The 19,460-nt window shown below is 42.4% G+C and overlaps 1 protein-coding gene across 1 annotated transcript in view; it reads left to right on the plus strand.

Annotated features, from left to right (window-relative positions):
- ren.S (renin S homeolog) overlaps window positions 1-19,460 on the plus strand; it is a 116,909-nt gene that overhangs the window by 51,193 nt on the left and 46,256 nt on the right. Inside the window, exon 6 of the mRNA XM_041583838.1 lies at window positions 16,549-16,671. Within this exon, the coding sequence (XP_041439772.1) occupies window positions 16,549-16,671 (123 nt within the window). The remainder of the gene's footprint in view (window positions 1-16,548; window positions 16,672-19,460) is intronic.

Genomic DNA, 19,460 nt, shown 5'->3' on the forward strand with positions numbered 1-19,460 from the left:
ATGCTGATACGTTACGAAATGTGGGGCATATAATGGGTAAAATTCAAGCTTTTCTGACGATTTTCAGAAATTTGATAAAAAACGTTATGTTCAGCATTGCTTTGCAGTTTGGCAGTTTGCAGTAGAAACACATATTTACCATATTGGATTCGTCTGAATGTATACTTTCTGAAATATATGGTTTTCTGGGTCTCTGTACTGTTAGGGGGGTCTAATGTCGCATAATACACACACCAGGTGCTTATATTGCAGCAGCCAGCGCGTCAGCTGTGAAAATGTATATACACTATTGTCATTGGGGTCTCTGTGCGCCACATAGTTTGGTATATCTATGCATATTGAGCATCAAAGTGTTCAGTAGACCCCTGCATTCATATTTAGGATGTTTTATGCTCATACGTTACGAAATGTGGGGCATTAATGGGGTAAAATTCAAGCTTTCTGACGATTTTCAGAAATTTGATAAAAAACCGTTATGTTCAGCATTGCTTTGCAGTTTGGCAGTTTGGAGCAGAAAGGCATCGGGGACCCATTTTTAGATTCGGTAGTAATGTGTACTTTCCAAAATATATGGTTTTGGAGTCAACATATATTTCTGTGTTTTACCCCACAAAAATGCAGTCAAGTGTGTTGATTTCATTTAGCTTGAAGTTACCCAACGGGACTGTTGTATCGCAATATTATGGGGCCTCTAAATGCCAGATCCTTTGGTATAAACCTATGAACAATGGCCACCAAACTGTTTGGAGGAACGCCTGGCAATCATATTTAGGGTGCTTTTTATCAATTGGTGCGTTAACGATTACATGGGTGATATGGTGCTGAGAAGTGAAGCTTTGAGGCAATTTTCAGATATTTCACCAAAACCGACAAATTGTGGGAAAGCCTTGCGCTCAGTTAGTTGGAAGCAGAAAAGGCATGGTTACCCATTTTTAGATTCGGTAGAATGTGTACTTTCCCAAAAATATATGGGTTTGGGGCGTAAACATTTATATTTCTGTGTTTTTAGCCCCACAAATATTGCAGTGCAATGTGTTGATTTTTCATTAGCTGAAGTTTACCCACGGACCTGTTTGTATGCCGCTAACTTCATTTTTGGGGCCTCTAAATGCCAGATGACTTTGGTAAACCTGATGAACAATGGCCACCCAAACTGTTTTGGAGGAACCCTGGCAATCATATTTAGGGTGCTTTTTCTTGATGCGTAACGATACATGGGTGATATGGTGCTGAGAAGTTGAAGTTGAGGCAATTTTCACATATTTCACCAAAACCGACAATTGTGGGAAAGCCTTGCGACTCAGTAGTTTGGAGCAGAAAGGCATGGGTACCCATTTTAGATTCGGTAGAATGTGTACTTTCCAAAAATATATGGGTTTTGGGGGTAAACATATATTTCTGTGTTTTTACCCCACAAAAATGCAGTCAATGTGTTGATTTTTCATTAGCTGAAATTTGATAAAAACCGTTATGTTCAGCATTGCTTTGCAGTTTGGCAGTTTGCAGTAGAAACACTTATTTACCCATATTGGATTCGTCAGAATGTGTACTTTCTGAAAATATATGGTTTTCTGGGGTCTCTGTACTGTTAGGTGGGCTAATGTCGCATAATACACACACCGGGTGGTTATATTGCAGCAGCCAGCGCGTCAGCCGTGAAAATGTCTATACATATTGTCATTTGGGGGTCTCTGTGCGCCACATAGTTTGGTATATCTATGCACATTGGGTATCAAACTGTTTAGTAGACCCATATGTTTATATTTAGGATGCTTTATGCTGGTAATGATACATGGACAATACGATGCTGGAAAGTTGAAGCTTTGAGGCAATTTCCAGATATTTCACCAAAACCGACAACTTTGGGGAAAGCCTTGCGACTCAGTAGTTTGGAGCAATAAGGCATGGGTACCCATTTTAGATTCTGTAGAATGTGTACTTTCCAAAAATGAATGGGTTTGGGGGGTAAACATATATTTCTGTGTTTTTACCCCACAAAAATGCAGTCAATGTGTTGATTTTTCATTAGCTGAAGTTACCCACGGGACTGTTTGTATGCGCTAACTTCATTTTGGGGCCTCTAAATGCCAGATACTTTGGTAAACCTATGAACAATGGCCACCAAACTGTTCGGAGGAACCCTGGCAATCATATTTAGGGTGCTTTTTCTTAGTACGTAATGACACATGGGTGATATGGTGCTGGGAAGTTGAAGCTTTGAGGCAATTTTCAGATATCTCACCAAAACCGACAATTGTGGGAAAGCCTTGCGACTCAGTAGTTTGGAGCAGAAAGGCATGGGTACCCATTTTAGATTCTGTAGAATGTGTACTTTCCAAAAATATATGGGTTTTGGGGGGTAAACATATATTTCTGTGTTTTACCCCACAAAAATGCAGTCAATGTGTTGATTTTTCATTAGCTGAAGTTACCCACGGGACTGTTTGTATGCGCTAACTTCATTTTGGGGCCTCTAAATGCCAGATACTTTGGTAAACTTATGAACAATGGCCACCAAAATGTTCAGAGGAACCCTGGCAATCATATTTAGGGTGCTTTTTCTTAGTACGTAATGACACATGGGTGATATGGTGCTGGGAAGTTGAAGCTTTGAAGCAATTTTCAGATATTTCACCAAAACCGACAAATTTGGGAAAGCCTTGCGACTCAGTAGTTTGGAGCAATAAGGCATGGGTACCCATTTTAGATTCTGTAGAATGTGTACTTTCCAAAAATGTATGGGTTTGGGGGGTAAACATATATTTCTGTGTTTTTACCCCACAAAAATGCAGTCAATGTGTTGATTTTTCATTAGCTGATATATTATTCAAATTGCAGGTGAGTGATTGCTCACCAAAGTTAATCACATCTCAAAGGAGATAATTAACTGATTAAAATACAACTGTCACTTAAATTAAAGTGCACTTAAATATGGAGTGTGAGAATTGTCTGAACAGAAACCAGGTCTGGGGATACTGAGCAAAGTACCCCATCTATTGCCCACTGGTCAGCAAATTCTTTCAACCGACCAGTAAACACTGCTTGGGTGTACTCTGCTCGGATGCGGGAACGCACCAGCACTCGGAACAAGACCTCTGCTGGCAGAGGATTCCCACCTTCCAAACATTGCTTTCTAGATTTATGGATGACTAATTTAGCTAAAGCCAGGAGCAAGTTGGAGAGAAGGTCTTTCTCTTTATTGTCCCGGGATACTGGGCGTCCAAAAATATAAACATGAGGGGAAAAGTGTAACCAGAACTGCAGGTAAAGCTTCCTCAAAAGAGCCAATAGAGGTTGCAGTCTGGCACACGTAAAATAAGCATGAAACACAGACTCTCCTTTGCCACAGAATGGACAAGCAGCTGGGGAGTCTGTAAAACGAGCTAAATACTCTCCCGTGCTCAATGCACCATGCAGCACTTTCCAACTCAAGTCTCCAGTTGGTCTAGGCACCAAACTGGAATAAAGAGCTTGCCACTGAGGTCCTTCACCCTCATTAAGCACACGTCTCCAGATGGTATCATATCGGGAGATGAGGGCAAGGAAGTGTACAGTGTGAAGCATTAGAGAGTACAACAGCTTTCTTGTTATATCATGAAAGCGTGTCAATGGAAAATTCTCCAACTGGCTCAAGTTGGGGGAAGGAGGTGCTTGGGGGGATTGACGGGTTTTAGGTGCTATTATTATGTCTGGAGGTGAGGAGTTCCAAGGTGGACGTGGCTCTCCAGCATGTAAAACCCCATCAATGAAGGTGTGAGAATCAGAAGAGATTGTGTCCTTGATTTCCTTGAGAAGACGGTGTGGAACCCTAGTGGTGAGGAATCCCATGCGTTGCATAACTGCTTGAGAGTCCACCCAATCTGATTTCTCAAAATCCAGGAGATCTCCAACTCTGGTTAACCGAGCCTGGCAAAGGCGACGTCGGATGCTGATGGATTCTAACATCCTAGTCTTAAAAGATGGATTGTAAAGTAGGGGCTCATTTAGAATGTCTTCCCCTTCAATGACTCCTTGCCTTAACACGGATACCATGCTCCAGGTTTTTAGCGTGTCTTGGTAGTAAGCCGGCAGGGTTGAAAGGTTTCTTAGGAAACCCTCAGGTTCAATTATAAACAATTGCCGGTCATATCCCATATTTCGTACCTGGCGATAAAAACTCGATGCTAGAGTACACCACTGTGGAGAAGGATCTGCATGCAAGTATCTCTGTATTTGCTGGAGACGGAAGGTGTGCACTTGAGAACGTATACACACGACTCCCTGCCCTCCCTCTTTCAACGGGAGGCTTGAGACACCTGCAGAAACCCAATGCTTTCCTATCCAGAGAAAGTCCAGTAACCTTCTCTGGATCTTAGCAATGAATTCTTGGGTTGGGCTAAGACATATCAGCCGGTACCAGATCTGAGAGGCCACCAGCTGATTAATCACCAAAGCTCTCCCCCTCATAGAAAGTACTTTAGCAAAACCCTTCCACTTTCCAAGGCGCGTTAGAACACACTCCTCAAGTTCAATGAAATTCTGTGAGACAGGATACTCCTCAGCTGATAGGTAGACGCCTAAATATTTAATGATTTTACTCTCCCACGAGATGTCACGAAAAGCAGGAGGCAGGAAATCTACCTTTAGAGAACCCTCCAGAAGGCCTGAGCTCTTGGACCAGTTGATCCGGGCAGATGAGGCAGCAGCGTAGACTTCTTGACACTCTTGTGCCCGCTCAAGATCAACTAGGTCCTGGGCCACAAGAATTACATCATCAGCGTAGGCTGAGAGAACCACCCTCATGTCAGGTTCTTTGAGCACCAGTCCCGTGAGCCTTTTCCTTAAGAGACACAGGAAGGGCTCAATGGCCAGCGAGTACAGTTGTCCCGACAAGGGGCATCCTTGCCGAACTCCTCGTCCAAAGGCCAGAGGTGCAGTCAGAGACCAGTTGATTTTAACTAAACACTCTGCAGAGGCATACATTGTTTTCAGGTAGCCCACAAACTGTGGGCCAAAGCTATAGGCTTGCAGAGTGCCTATAAGATATTGGTGATCCACCCTGTCAAATGCCTTCTCTTGATCCAGAGAGAGAAAAGCAAGAGATAGACCAGTCCTTCTCGCAAAATGTAGTAAGTCTCGGATTAAAAAGACATTATCAAAAATTGTCCGACCGGGGACTGTATAGGACTGGTCAGGATGAATCACCTCTGCCAGCACAGATTTGAGCCTAAGTGAGATAGCTTTGGCCACGATCTTATAGTCTGTGCTAAGCAGTGAGACTGGTCTCCAGTTCTTAATAAGACGGAGATCCCCCTTCTTAGGAAGTAGTGATAACACTGCTCGACGACACGAAAGTGGCAACTCACCTTTCTTGAAGGCCTCAGTTAGGACCCTATGGAAATCAGGGCCCAGAGTATCCCAAAAGAACTGGAAGAACTCTATGGTCAGTCCGTCAAGCCCAGGAGATTTATTGTGGGGCATTAAACGGAGTGCTTGAGAGAGTTCATCTAGAGTGATTGGTGTTTCCAACCTCTCTTTTCTCCTCTCACTGACCACTGGAAGCCCATCCCATAGCTCCTCACAGGCATCTGGAGAGATGGGATCTGGAGAAAAAAGGTTTTGATAGAAGGACCGGGCTCTGTCCCGGATAGCCTCCGGATCCTCAAGGGGGGTTCCATCCTCCGCAAAAAGGCATGTGATTTGTTTTCGGTTCCCCTTCTTCCTCTCCAGAGCATAGAAGAATCGGGAACCACGATCCATATCACAAAGTAACTGCATCCGGCTTCGCAGCAAAGGCACCACGAGCCTGTCGTTGTTCCATGTTACGCAGCGCTTCTTTCCTTTCTAGATATTCACACTGAAGGGCTTGGTCTTCAGAGCCTGATAGCCTTTGCTCAAGATCAAGCACCTCCCCATTCAGTGCCTCAATCTCTGCATTGCACTGCCCGCTCACACTTTTGGTATACTCTTGACACAAGAGCTTTAGGTGAACCTTGCCTACATCCCACCACTGGTTCAATGTGGCAAATTCATCCTGAAAGGCCCTCCAGCCTCTCCATGTATCCCGGACTGACTTTGCAAAACCCTCATCTTCTAATAAACTGTTGTTAAAGTGCCAGTAAGCAGCTTTTGGCAGAGATGGTGCGATTGACATTCTCAGGGATACACAATTGTGGTCTGAGAATGGTGCCAATCTAATGGTGCTCGACTGGGCTCGTGACATGAGATGGCTCGATATATATATCCTATCAATCCGGGATTGAGAAACATGACCATCTCTCACCCTGACATAGGTAAAAGCAACCGTCTCTGGGTTCTGTTCTCTCCAGACATCAACCAAGGAGAAATGAGCAATTAGTTCTCGCAAAACGGACTCAGACGAGTCTCTTTTCTTGGGTACATTGCGATCTCGAGCATCAAGGGTGTAATTAAAATCACCCCCTATAATCAAGGCTTCATCAGAGTCAATTGTCTCCATGTAGGCTGACAAACTTTCAAAGAACCGTGCCCTCTCTGGTCCGGTAGTAGGAGCATACACATTCATTAGATTATATGTTCTACCTGACTCCCGGACCCGAAGATGCAATAGACGGCCAGGGATGACAGAGGTAGCATTCAGGACCTCTGGCTGGAAGGAATCTGAGAAAAGGGTCACCACCCCGCATGATGTCCAAGTGAGGTGATTAAAAAAGACCCTTCCCTTCCACTCCAGATTCCAGCTTGCTTCAAGCTCTGGAGTGGTGTGGGTCTCTTGGAGGAAACTCACAGAGTACCCTCCTTGACGAAGAAAGGAGAGTACCTGAAACATTCGGAAAGGATTCCGACAGCCATTAGTATTAAGTGTGCTTATACTCAAGGCCATTACTGAGTCTTAGGAAGTGCTTTAACCTTCATCAAGGTCTGATGAGACAAACATTTTTTGTGAAACTTCATTATACGGAGATATTCCGCTGTTCCATAGTTCTTGGCCTCTTTTATGACCTTAATGTATTGTCTCACAGAATTGATAACTAAAGGCAAATCATGCCACTTCTCCAGAGCCATGTGCATCTTCTTCTCTAATTTAACACCAAGGGTGCTCTCAAGAAACTTTTTGAGTTCCTCAGCAGGGATGATTGGGGTAGAAGGATTTGCCACTCCTATGTCAACCTCCTCTTCGATGTTCCCCTCATCCATGAGCTCTTCCTGGCTAAGGGATTGATAATCTCCCCTCTCCACTAGAGCTTTGAGAATCTCTCCACAAGTTGTTACAGGAAAAGTATCAGAATCACTTTTCTGGAGACCCTGCAATGGCTCAGGTGTTCCCTCAACTTCACTTGAAACACATTTGGAAGTGTTTGACACAGGAGCAACAGAACTAATTAGCTCCCCAGCAACAGGTAGAGCTTTGGAGGCTCGATGGTTAGCCTCTGCCCTCTCTACTACCTCCTGTGCTTTCTGGATGGCAATATCATTTGGGTCAGTTGAAGACAAGGGAGGAGAGATTTTAGCATGAACAGTAGAGGTTGTCTGGCTACCCTCCACCGTATTTACAACTCCACCCTCACCATCCTTCCCAGCAGTTTTATCTGTAGGGTCCTGTATGGGGGTTAGCCCAATATTCTCCCCCTCCTGGAGTGAAATACCCTGAGGCACTAAAAACTGAGGCTGGTTGCAGTTGCCAAATCTCAGCACCTCAGGAACACTGACTGCCCACTCTGCAGGAGTCTCATTAGGTGTCTCTTTACACTCCAAGGGAAGATCTTCCAAATGATTTTGAGGCAGATACTGCACCCCTGACTCTGTGGGGAAACCAACACTGCCATGTTCACGGCCATGCAGACCATTAACCTCATTATTCCCCACCTGGTCTGGAGGCAAGAGTGCATGGTCTGACACCGGTTGATCGTGACCAACAGTTGGGCCAGACAATGTCACCACATGAGGAGCAGAAGTTTTGCTACCCTTTTTACCCTTGGATGGGGGTGCCCCATCATTAACCACTGATGCCCATTCCTCAGGTACCAGCCAGTTTGATTTAAATTTCCTCTTTTTCTTGGCATCTGAAGAGGAAAGGCCACTATCTGCCCCAACCCCAACAGGTGTTGCAATCATGGGTACCCCCACACCTTCAGGGGTGCCCATAACAGGGGTACACTTTTTTGTGGTAGGAACAACTGTGACCCTGGGGGAAGCTTTGACATGTTTTCCCCCCTTCTCTTTTGCCGCAATTGTAAGACATGCTGCAGCCTTAGATGTCTTAAGTGAAGAAGGAGGAGGTTTGGATGTTGTAGAGGTGGGTTGTGTAACAGCCACCTTGAGGTTCTTTAGTGAAGGAGATATCCCCTTTGAGGACCCTGCTGAAATAGTCCCAGCAGGAATAAGATGTTTTATTTGAGGCACTGGGAGCAGGAACAGGGGCTGTGGTCTTAATTTGCCCTTTGGGGCAACTCTGGCGAGTGTGCCCCAGGTTCTTGCAAAGGAAGCACCTCACTTCCTCTGTGCTGTAAAAAATTTTATACAGCACCCCTTCAAATGGAACCCCGAAAGACCCCTCAATAGTGTCTTGCCCCCGAGGTAAAAGTAGTTGCACCTGCCTTTTAAAGGAAAGGACGTGCCTCAGTCTGCTCTCCTTACATCCCAGGGGAATTCTAGACATATTTGATTTTAACTCCCCAAGGGCTTGCAGGTGGGGGTACAATAAGTGGTCTTGCAGGAAGGGGGGCACATTAGATAAAACCACCCTTGTGCCCAATCCTTCTAGGGGTTCTACAGGGACATAACTCCCTCCCACTGTGATACCCCTCTGTACCAGAGTATGCACTGCAGTTAGAGTACGGGCAAAGATTATGGCTTTCCCATACATTTTACTTGCTGCCACTACTGCAGAGTGGCCCACCACTTCAGCTGCAGCCTTTATATAAGCCTCTATGCCATGAGTGCTTGACATTAGGCATCTGACCCCATGCTTCCTTGTAAGCTTCTCTACCCCAGCAGTGACTTGGCTTGGGTTGCTGCCAGTAGCTACCGCGTGTGCAAATGTTTTAGCAGGGGTCACATTGGCTGCAGCAGCAGAAGTAGAGGCAATGGGGCTTTTTGACATGGGCTCTGACTGGTGTTTCCTTGCAGAGCTACAGCTGGGTTTTTCAGGTCCTTTTGCTTTAGAACCAACAGATGTTTTTTTATAACTTTCCTTTTTATTCCCTCCCATTATTTTACACAACACCACACAAAAAGAAAGCTTTATACTATTGATTAACAAAAAAGTAAGTTTTAAGTTGAGAAGCTGTGGCAGGGAGAGGGTTAATGTGAGCAGGTGCCTGGGAGCTGCACTGCTGCTGCTGGAAAAGATTTTATATTTATACTTATATTAAATCCTTCTCCCTTTAGCTTTCTCTCCTCACAGAACTGAGTGCAAAATCAAAATATCCACTCAATCTGTACAAAAATTAAACAATTTGTGCTGAAACAAGAGAAAAATGCAAATGAAACTGACACCCAGGTGCGGGGGAGGGGTAGGGGATCTAACAGTGAGTTTGTAGCCCAGAGCAAGTGAAAGGAACTGGGCTAGGAATCACTCACCTTCAGGGTCAAAAGAAAAATCGATTTTTAGTAAAGAAAATCAACTCAAAACTTCCCAAATTTCACCCACCAAGTGGACAACACATTCACACACCAAGTGATAACAAAAAATCCTGTCTCAAACAGGAATTTCAATGCTTAATTCAGCACTAAACAGAGAGCTTTCTCCTGTGTGTTGATCTTTCATTAGCTGAAGTTACCCACGGGACTGTTTGTATGCGCTAACTTCATTTTGGGGCCTCTAAATGCCAGATACTTTGGTAAACTTATGAACAATGGCCACCAAAATGTTCAGAGGAATCCTGGCAATCATATTTAGGGTGCTTTTTCTTAGTACGTAATGATACATGGGTGATATGGTGCTGGGAAGTTGAAGGTTTGAGGCAATTTTCACATATTTCACCAAAACCGACAATTTTGGGAAAGCCTTGCGACTCAGTAGTTTGGAGCAGAAAGGCATGGGTACCCATTTTAGATTCTGTAGAATGTGTACTTTCCAAAAATGTATGGGTTTGGGGGGTAAACATATATTTCTGTGTTTTTACCCCACAAAAAATGCAGTCAATGTGTTGATTTCTCAGTAGCTGAAGTAAAGTCCTGATCAATTCGGATGTGCTAACTTCATATTGGTGTCTCTAAATGCCAGATACTTTGGTAAACCTATGCATAATGGGTATCAAACTGTTCAGTGGACCCCTGGCAATCATATTTCAGGTTCTTGGTACCTAATATAGTTTGGGATATGCGGAGCAGCAAAATAAAACCTTTGAAATGATTTTTCAGAATTTTGAATTTTTTTTTGAAAAACCGCTATGTTCAGACAAGCTTTTATGTTTGGTAGTTGGGAGTAGAGAGACATAGTTACCCATTTTGTAATTGGCAGAATGTGTACTTTTCAAAAATGTATGTTTTTCTGGGGTAAACCTACGGTTTCAGGATTTTTTGCCTTGGAATCGAAAGCATGCCGTTTTCTGCCTTAGTGCTTTCAAAATTCGGTAATATACTGCCGGGAGTTTTTGAGGTACAGAAGTCCTTAATCTCCCTAAAACTATACATATCTGGTATTGGCACGTTCGAGAGACATAAGGCTTTCCAAATCAGTTGGATTTTCATCCGTAAAATGAAATATTTTTCTGGTATAAATTGATATACGATGAAAAATGGTAATTTTTCATTTTTTTTTGGTATTTAGCACTATAAATTTTTTTGCACAGGTGGAAATACATGAAAACTCAGGCAGATTTAGAAAGCTCAGTTTCTACCGAAAAAAAAAATGTATAGTTTTCCTAGGTAAACTATAGGTTTCCCCTCAGAAAATGCCCCTAAAGTGAGAGAGCACAAAATGTTTCAAAAACGGCTGGCATTTCGCGTAACCAAAATGTGAAATTCTGCTGGCACTTAAAGGGTTAATACCTACCAACATTCTGGAAATGGAAAGAGGGGCAAAAAAATTTGGACTCAGAGCTCGGCGAATATGTTTTTAGCCATGCCCCTTTTTGCAGTCACACCCCCTAATTACCATGCCCATTTTACAAAATTTGCCAGGTTAGGAAAGTTTGAACACATTTCCTGTAGTTTTAATGTTTTATTACAGTTTTACTAATGAAGGTAAATTGCCCTTTTAGCTGTGAGTCTAACTTTTTCCAAGGGGCAAAACTGTTACAAATGTATCTTAAGTATCTATTCTGGGCTCTCTGCCAAGAGCCAATTAATTTAGAAACATTGTATCTTTTTTGGCTGTTCAGTGCAGAGAAATCAGTACTTTCCAGTACAAAAGAAGGACTGCAGGTTGAGCTGTCAAATGCAGGACTGTCCTTCTCAAAACAGGACAGTTGGGAGGTATGATATATCCAAACTTGCAGGCAGCTATTAGGCTGTATCTGTGCTATAAAACCAGCAGTTCTGGGTGCATAGTCGTCCAGAGGAACATAAAGGAGTGATTTGCATGTCTCCACTATAAGTAAATTTATATATGGGAAGGGCATCATTTATGAGTTTCTTCTCGAGGCATAGGGAGGGAGGTGCTAGAAGTTTCCATTTAAGGGCAATGGCTTTCCCTGTATAAAAGCTGGACAATAAACAATAGAATTTGAGATTGTATTGCTGCAGAATTATTATCAGTGCCTTAATGTTATAGAAGTGGCTTTGTGGGAAGGAATAATGTCATCCTAGCATGAGGCAATGAGAAAAAATGTGGCATGGCCACACATCCTGTGTCATTTGGGGTATATAGGACTGAGAGATGAATTTGTGGTTGTTTATTCGCTCATAGGAAAGGTGTTATCTTAGAGTCCAACCTGTAGATCAGTGCATTATGAAATAATATAACAGTTTAAGCAAGAGTACCACCATATTGATCTTCAATAGGCAGGTCTGGACTGAGAATCAAAATAGGACTGGCATTTTATGTACACAGATGGTCAAATAGCCCCCCACCAGCCCAATAAATAGTTACTGTCTATGGTAACTTTCAGCAGCCCCTCTGGCATTTTCCAGCATCCACAGATTGCCAGTCTGGTCCTGCCAATAGGTTAAAGGGGAACGCTCACCCTAAGAAATAATTTCCAATCCTATTTTATGATTTTAGTCAAGCAAAATAAACTTTGCTTATACTATCTATCTTCACGCCTCTTTCAAACCATCTGTCCTCTCCATCCAAATTGTGCACATTGTTTTCCTCAAAGGAATGGCCCTTTTCCTTGAGATGCAAATAGACTGCTGAGTCCAGTCCTGAGGAGTTAGCTCTACTATGTTGGGCCATTCTCTTACAGAGCGGTTGCTTTATCTCTCCAATGTATATATTGGAGCACCCCTCACTACACGGGACAGTATAGATTACATTGCTCTTCATGTGCTTTGGTGTTTGGTCTTTAGGGTGCACCATCTTCTGTCATAGGATGTTGCTGTGTTTTAAATACACAGGAATGTGATATTTTTTGAAAACTCTCCTAAGTTTTTCCCAGCGTTCCAGCCACATATGGGATGACTATGTTGCTTTGCCTGCTAAGCTCTACCCCTCTATTACTTGGTTTGGTCTTTTTGCTTGGCTTAGATTTTGTTTTGATAAAGGCCCACTCTGGATAACCACAAGTTACCCAGTATTGTTTTTTTAGTATTGAAATGTACAATCCCATCAAGCAGGCATGTGCTATTTTGTAGACACTGTTATTAGAACGAGCTGCGCATCATCATGACAAAATCTTGTTTGTGCACCAGAATAGGGCATCTGATGCCCATGCTCTGACTACAATTAGATGGTAAGGAAGCAGGGGGAATGCTAGGAGTGCAGTGACATCTGTGAAGTGCAGAATGTAAAGCAAAAGTAATTGCCTGCACCTCATTTATGCTTAAGTCATAGAGGAAGGGCAAGCAATATGTGATTGGCAGCTGAGATTTTTAGTCTCAGGTGATTATATAATTGGTGTGAATATTTTATTCAAAAAATAATTAAATTAATAAAAAATACTTTTATTATACAGCTTTTTATGCCTGAGTGAAAGGTCCCCTTTTAGGGGAAGCTTGAACCAGATGGATATTTTGTGCATTATTATATTAAAAGTTCTATACTAAGATATTTAGTTACGTTTGGGTAGACTTGTTTCACAAGATATTCAAATGGTTCAACACATTGGAGATATTGAAGAGGAATCTGAATTGCTTTTAGGTGAAAACCGACAGGTAAACCTGAGCTTTGCTAGTTATGTCAATCAACTGCAGTGATTCAGGTAATTATTGGTGGCTGTCCCCCAGATACAACATAGAGTGAATGTCTTTCCTGCATGAATCATCCATGAATCAATCATTTCTCATGTCTCTGCTTAGTGAAAATTGGTTTGGGCCACCCATCCATAAGTGAACCAAGTTGTTGTTGTACACAGACCATCTAAATAGAAGCTAGAGCTAAGTCAATTCTGGAGACAGAGCCATGTGAAGCAGAGTTACAGGAGTAAGCTTTAGTTATGGGGGTGCCTCTGCCTCAGACCTATGGGGCCCAGTGGGTGGTGGTCTAGGTCAGGGTTATACACTATGATTAGGGGACCCATAAGCAATGTTAGAGCATAGTTCAGTGTAGTAAATGTGTTACTTATTTATAAGCTGAAGTGACTTCCAGGAGAATGCTAACTGTGCTACCTTTATTTTGGGGTTTCTAAACCCTAGGTAATCCTATGCACAATGGGCATCAAACTGTTCAGTGGACCCCTAGAATTCATATTTAGGACGTTTTTTCCCCAGTAGCTAATGCTGTGTGGGAGATACGAACTTGCAAAGTGAACGTTTTGAGGTGATTTTTCTGAATTTTCATAAATTTTTTTAGAAACTGATAAGTTCAGAAAGGTTTTGAGTTTGGTGATTAGAAGTAAAAAGACATGGTTACCTATTTTGGATTCAACAGAACATGCACTTCTGAAAAATATATGGTTTCCTGGGGGTAAACCTACTGTTTTTTGGCTTTGGAATTTAAAGTAACCATATTCTTCTGTAGAGCTTTGAAATCTTCATAAAACTAAACATATCTGGTATTGGCATGTTCGAGACACTTGGGGGTTATTTACTGAAATCCGAAAATTTCTTTGTTTTCTTAAAACCACTTCGACCAAACTCCTTTCCACATTTTTTCCATATTTATCAATAAACTCAAAAAAATCTGGTGCAGGAAAAGACTCAATAAAATTGTGAAAAAATCTGAATCATACAATTTTTTCCGATTTGATGCTCAAAAACTTTTTTTTTGGAAAATGCATGCGGGGCGTGCTACGTCATCTGGGCGGGGCTATGAAGTGGTGATCGGCGATTGGCTAATCTTCATGTCAATCAGGGGAGATCCGGGCAGCCCTTCTGAAACAGGGCTGTGTGGGTCAAATCCGGACAGGTGATAACCCTAGACTTGGAGCACACAAGCATCTGCAGCATGGAGTGCAAAGGCAGTCCCAAGAATTTAGTCATTAAATTCATGTATGTTTGATTTAATGAATTTGAGGTGCAGAAGAATATCGCATGTTAACATTTGTGAAAAAACATAGATACAAATACTTTCCACAAAAAAAACTCTCTATACAGTGTATATTGCTACATGCCACTAGCCTGCACATGTAATTAATGGGGAATTATTGTTTGGTAGGCAGGTAAGCAAAGGATTTTGAGCTTAGAGACAGGGGCACAAAACACAGTTTTATTAAGCACTGGGCATTCCCAACAAAAGGCAACAGAAAATGTTCAAGGTACAGTTCAGCAACTTCAAAGCAAAACATTCAGGGGTTTCCTCCCCTTTGGGCTTTCACCATCAAGGGAAACTCTCACCCTCTGGAACTTCAGAGCACTCAGCTTCTCATTCAGCCCTGCTGGCTTAACCTCCTGGAACTCATGTTCACCAGCCTCTGCCAGTCCCTTCTCCCCTCCAGGGATTTAGGCTCTCCAGCCTCTACACATTCTTGCTGGCAGCAAGATTCCTTCTGCCAGGCACTGTCTCTCCCAGCAGCACCACACTTTCCTCCACTGTAGGTGGTATCAGGAGAGCTCTAAGGGAGGAACTACACTACTACATGCTGCTGTCACATCGGATGCGACAGAAATAAAGTAAGATATGGAAATTTCGGATGAAGTCACAGTGTTGATCCAACGCGAGACAACTGTCGGATGCAGACGCAGCACACAACGTCTGCATCTGACAGTCGTGTCGCGTCAGCTCAATGCTGCGACACCATCTGACCATGCTATTGCTTAACTTATTTCCATCACATCCGACAAGACGCCTGCATTTTTGCGCAGCGCATCGGATCACGCTGAAATCGTCCATGTAGTTCCTCTAAGGTGTGGTAAAACAGCCTTTTTACCTTTCCTAGGTAGCTCCTCTCTCAGCTGCCACTTAATTACTTGGATGAGAGGGAATATTAACCCTATTTGTGCTGGGTATCCCTCTGCAACCCATATCATGCAACTTAAAGGAGAATTCAACCCTAAAGTAAAAAACAATACCCCCCCTACCCTACATATACCCCCCCCCCCCCCAGCCTAGCTGCTACCCCAGGCAAGTTCACCCCATATTCCGGCTCTTCTGTAATCTTCAGAATGAGAGCTGTGTATCGAAATTTGCGTGACTTTTGGCGCAGTTGTCGTGGTACGTACACCTCATTATACATCTCATTCTCTCATTCTCAATTCTCCTTTGGGTGCACTATTTTCAGTTCACTTTCCGCCAAGACAGTGGTGTTTCCCAAACACCCTGTCACAATATATATATATATATATATATATATATATATATATATATATATATATATATATATATATATATATATATATATATATATATATATATATATATATATCAACGTTGGAATATCGGCACTCTCAAAAAACAAAGTCATTAGATGCCTGGGTGCAGGTTTCAGAAGAAATTTTTATTGGCACATAGTAAATATATATGAAAATATTGCTCTTTTACACGTTTTACCTTAAGCCATTTTGTGATGGTTTGTGTGCTCCCTCAAAGATCAGCTTTTTAGAAGCAATGCATTTCTGTTGCAGAAGGAAGTGTAGAAAAAAAACAAAATTAATCAATTATTTGGCTGATGTGACTTAACATGTATGTGTGCCCTTGGATGTCTGTGTGCACTGTGAATCCTATGATCCAAGGGGACAGCCCTTTGTACTTAAAAAAGTATATCTCTATAAAAATGGTTTATTTAGTTAAAGCAGGGTTTTACATACTGTATGAGCTGTTTTATATAATATATTTTTTTGAACAGTATTATGTGTACTGTATGTACTTATCTGTGGTTTCTATGTTTTGCCAAAATCTTCTGTGTCCCTGTTATATTTCTGGCAAAGATTTGCATATCTTAATACTGAAAGGAAAGTGTATTTTACCAAATTTTAAACACATTTTTCTGTATAATAACATAGTGTAATTCTCCGTACACACCTTTATACCATTTCAACATTTCATTGGTATTTCTCCTTCTCATCATTTAGGCAAGTACTTACAACCTTTAATTCTTCTTCAAACAGGGATTCTCACCGGAAACCAGGAGGGGAAATCATCCTCGGAGGTTCAGACCCTTCTTACTACAAAGGGAGCTTCCAGTATTTAAGTTTGGAGAAGAAAGGATATTGGCACATCAACATGAAGGGGTAGGAAATATGATATGGTGACAAAAATGCAATATCTGCAAAATAATAATAATAATAGCACATTACTTTACAAAGGATATTTGATTCTTTTTGTTCCAGGTAAAATAATTTTAGGTCATATAATCATGTTGGTGTTGGCAAGCATTTTAATTGTATATGCTGTAGGGAGTGTGTGGGGTAAAAACATACCTTTATATTATGCCATCATTATATTATATATTTATAATATAGGGAGTGTTGTTTGCAAATTAACACAGGAAGAAAGTTCAAAACCTCCACAAATATGGTGGTTGCATGTTAATTGTTTTTTGGGAAAACAACAGGGATACAGACCATCTGTGTCTTCTGGATGAATGTTTTACCCATTTAGGTGGCAGCAGTTAGGTAGCAGCATTTAAAATGTTTGTGTTGTCTCCCTCATTTCTATGTGAGTCACCCTAAACCTGTATTGACCATCTATGTTGTAACTTGTTGGACACAGCAATAAATATAATGATCATTTTCATACCCTTTGACACACAAGTGAGGGAGATTTATCAAGGGTCGAATTTTGAGTTCATGGGAGTTATTTTAAACTCCCATGAACTCGAAATTCAACCAACTGCAATTTATTTAAGGAAGAAATCTAATTTTTGGTACTTGGCTGAAAAGGATCGACCCGCAAACTCGAATCTGAGTTGTTGTTTTTTTTAAAAAAACTTGAATTTCAAGAAGGCTGCAAACAACTCCAAATTGATCCCAGGACATCCTCCATAAGTTAAAACAGCAATTCTGCAGGTTTAAGGTGGCGAATAGTCAAATTTGAGTTCCTAAAGGGCCAGTGTCTGATAAATTTTAAAAATCGAATTTTAAAAAAACCAAATAGAATTTTAATAATTCCCTAGTTGAATTTGACAGTTTTGCCCATGAAATGAATTTGAATCCAAAACTCTAATTTTCACTTTGACCCTTGATAAATCTGCCCCTTAAAGTTTGTATCTGTTCCAGCACAACAATTGTTTGGGCTTGACATAATTCAAAGAGAAAAACATATCTCATCCTTTATTATCAAAAACTTATTAAAAGTCTATAGGGAAGATATGTTTTCCTTATTTTAACAGTAGTCAATATTGCAAGTTTACTATTATATATCTAGCAATTTAGCAATAGTCTCTGACTTGACAGCCACACTTTACAATAATAAACTTTTGTAGTGTTTTTTCAATCCAGCTCTATACTTCCTCAGTGTCGGACTGGGCCGACGGGACACCGGGAAAAAACCCGGTGTGCCCCGGGCTCTTGTGGGCCCCGCCGGCCCAGATCCGCTACTTAGTTGGCCAGCATGACCCCACTTTGTCGGGGGTTGCGGTAGAATAGAAGATCTGCGCATGCGCACAAAGGTAGCGATGCGCGCATGCGCACAAATGCAGCACCGCGCACATGCGCGCTAGCCCAATGAAGCAAAGCCGGAGCGGCAGCGGGGGCCGGAGCGGGGCCCTGGGGCAGTAGCCCCGGTGGGCCCCCAGTCCGACCCTGTACTTCCTGGACTTTCTGCTCATTAGCATTTCATGGTTACAGTCCTAGACAAAAAAATCAAGTTCAAAATGAAGGTATAAGGAGGAATAGGCAATTACAGTCACCTTCCAGGCAGATAACAAACTAGCCTCACCTTCCTCCTAGGCCAAACACACCTATCCCACCTGATTGGTAATTACACTCTAGAATTGCTTTCAATAAACTGCCAGATATGGCATTTGTGATGTCACCTGCTCCTTGCTCCTCATGGGTGCTGAAGTCTGGATAGAAAATTATTTAAAAAAAAGAAGATTCCTACAGGCTCTGTGTTATAGTGTATGATGCTGAAATCTCTGAGGGCAGAGAGCTGTGCAATAAATGTGCTGTACAAGTGATTGTTTTGAGTTTCTGAGTGCTAAAATAGTAAATTGTTGGCATGTGCGTGCCTCCCAGGATGATGTCTTCTATGTGATGCCTGGTATGATGGTGCCATCCCTATGTGATGCCTGATAGAATGGTGTTTCTATGCTTTGTTAGGCTGGTGTTGTCCTTATGCACTGCTTAGTGGGATTCCTATGTGTTACCTGGTAGGGTGGTGTATTTAGGAGCTGCCTGGTGAAAGGTGTTGTCCCTGTGTCCTGCCTGGTGGGATGGTGCAATCCCTTTGTGCTGCCTGGTAAGATGGTGTCATCCCTATGTATTGCCTGGTAGGATGGTGTTCTAGGAGCTGCTTGGTGGGATGGTGTCATCTCTATGTTCTATCTGGTGGGATGGTATCATCCCTGTGTGCTGCCTGATGGGATGGTGTTACTATGAGCTGCCTAGTGTGTTGGTATTACTATGAGCTGCCTAGTGTGATGGTGTTACTATAAGCTGCCTTGTGGTATGGTGTCATTCCTATGTGCTGCCTGCTGGGATGGTATTCCTATGGTCTGCCTGGTGGGATGGTGTCATCCCTCTGTACCACCTGACAAGATGGTATTCCTATGGGCTGCCTGGTAGGATGGTGTTCCTATGACCTTCTGGTGGGATGGCGTCTTCTACATGTGCTGCCTGGTAGGATGGTGTTATCCCTATGCGCTGCCTGGTGCGATGGTGTTCTTATGAGCTGTCTGGTAGTATGGTGTCATCCTTATGTTTTGCCTGGTAGAATGGTGTTCCTATAATCTGCCTTATGGAAGGGTGTCATACCTATGTGCTGCCTGATAGGATGGTGGTCCTATGAGCTGCCTGGTAGTATGGTGTCATCCCTATGTGCTGCCTGGTGGGATGGGGTCATCCTTAAGTGCTGCCTG

The sequence above is a fragment of the Xenopus laevis genome, chromosome 2S, assembly GCF_017654675.1.
Source record: "Xenopus laevis strain J_2021 chromosome 2S, Xenopus_laevis_v10.1, whole genome shotgun sequence".
NCBI lineage: Eukaryota > Metazoa > Chordata > Amphibia > Anura > Pipidae > Xenopus > Xenopus laevis.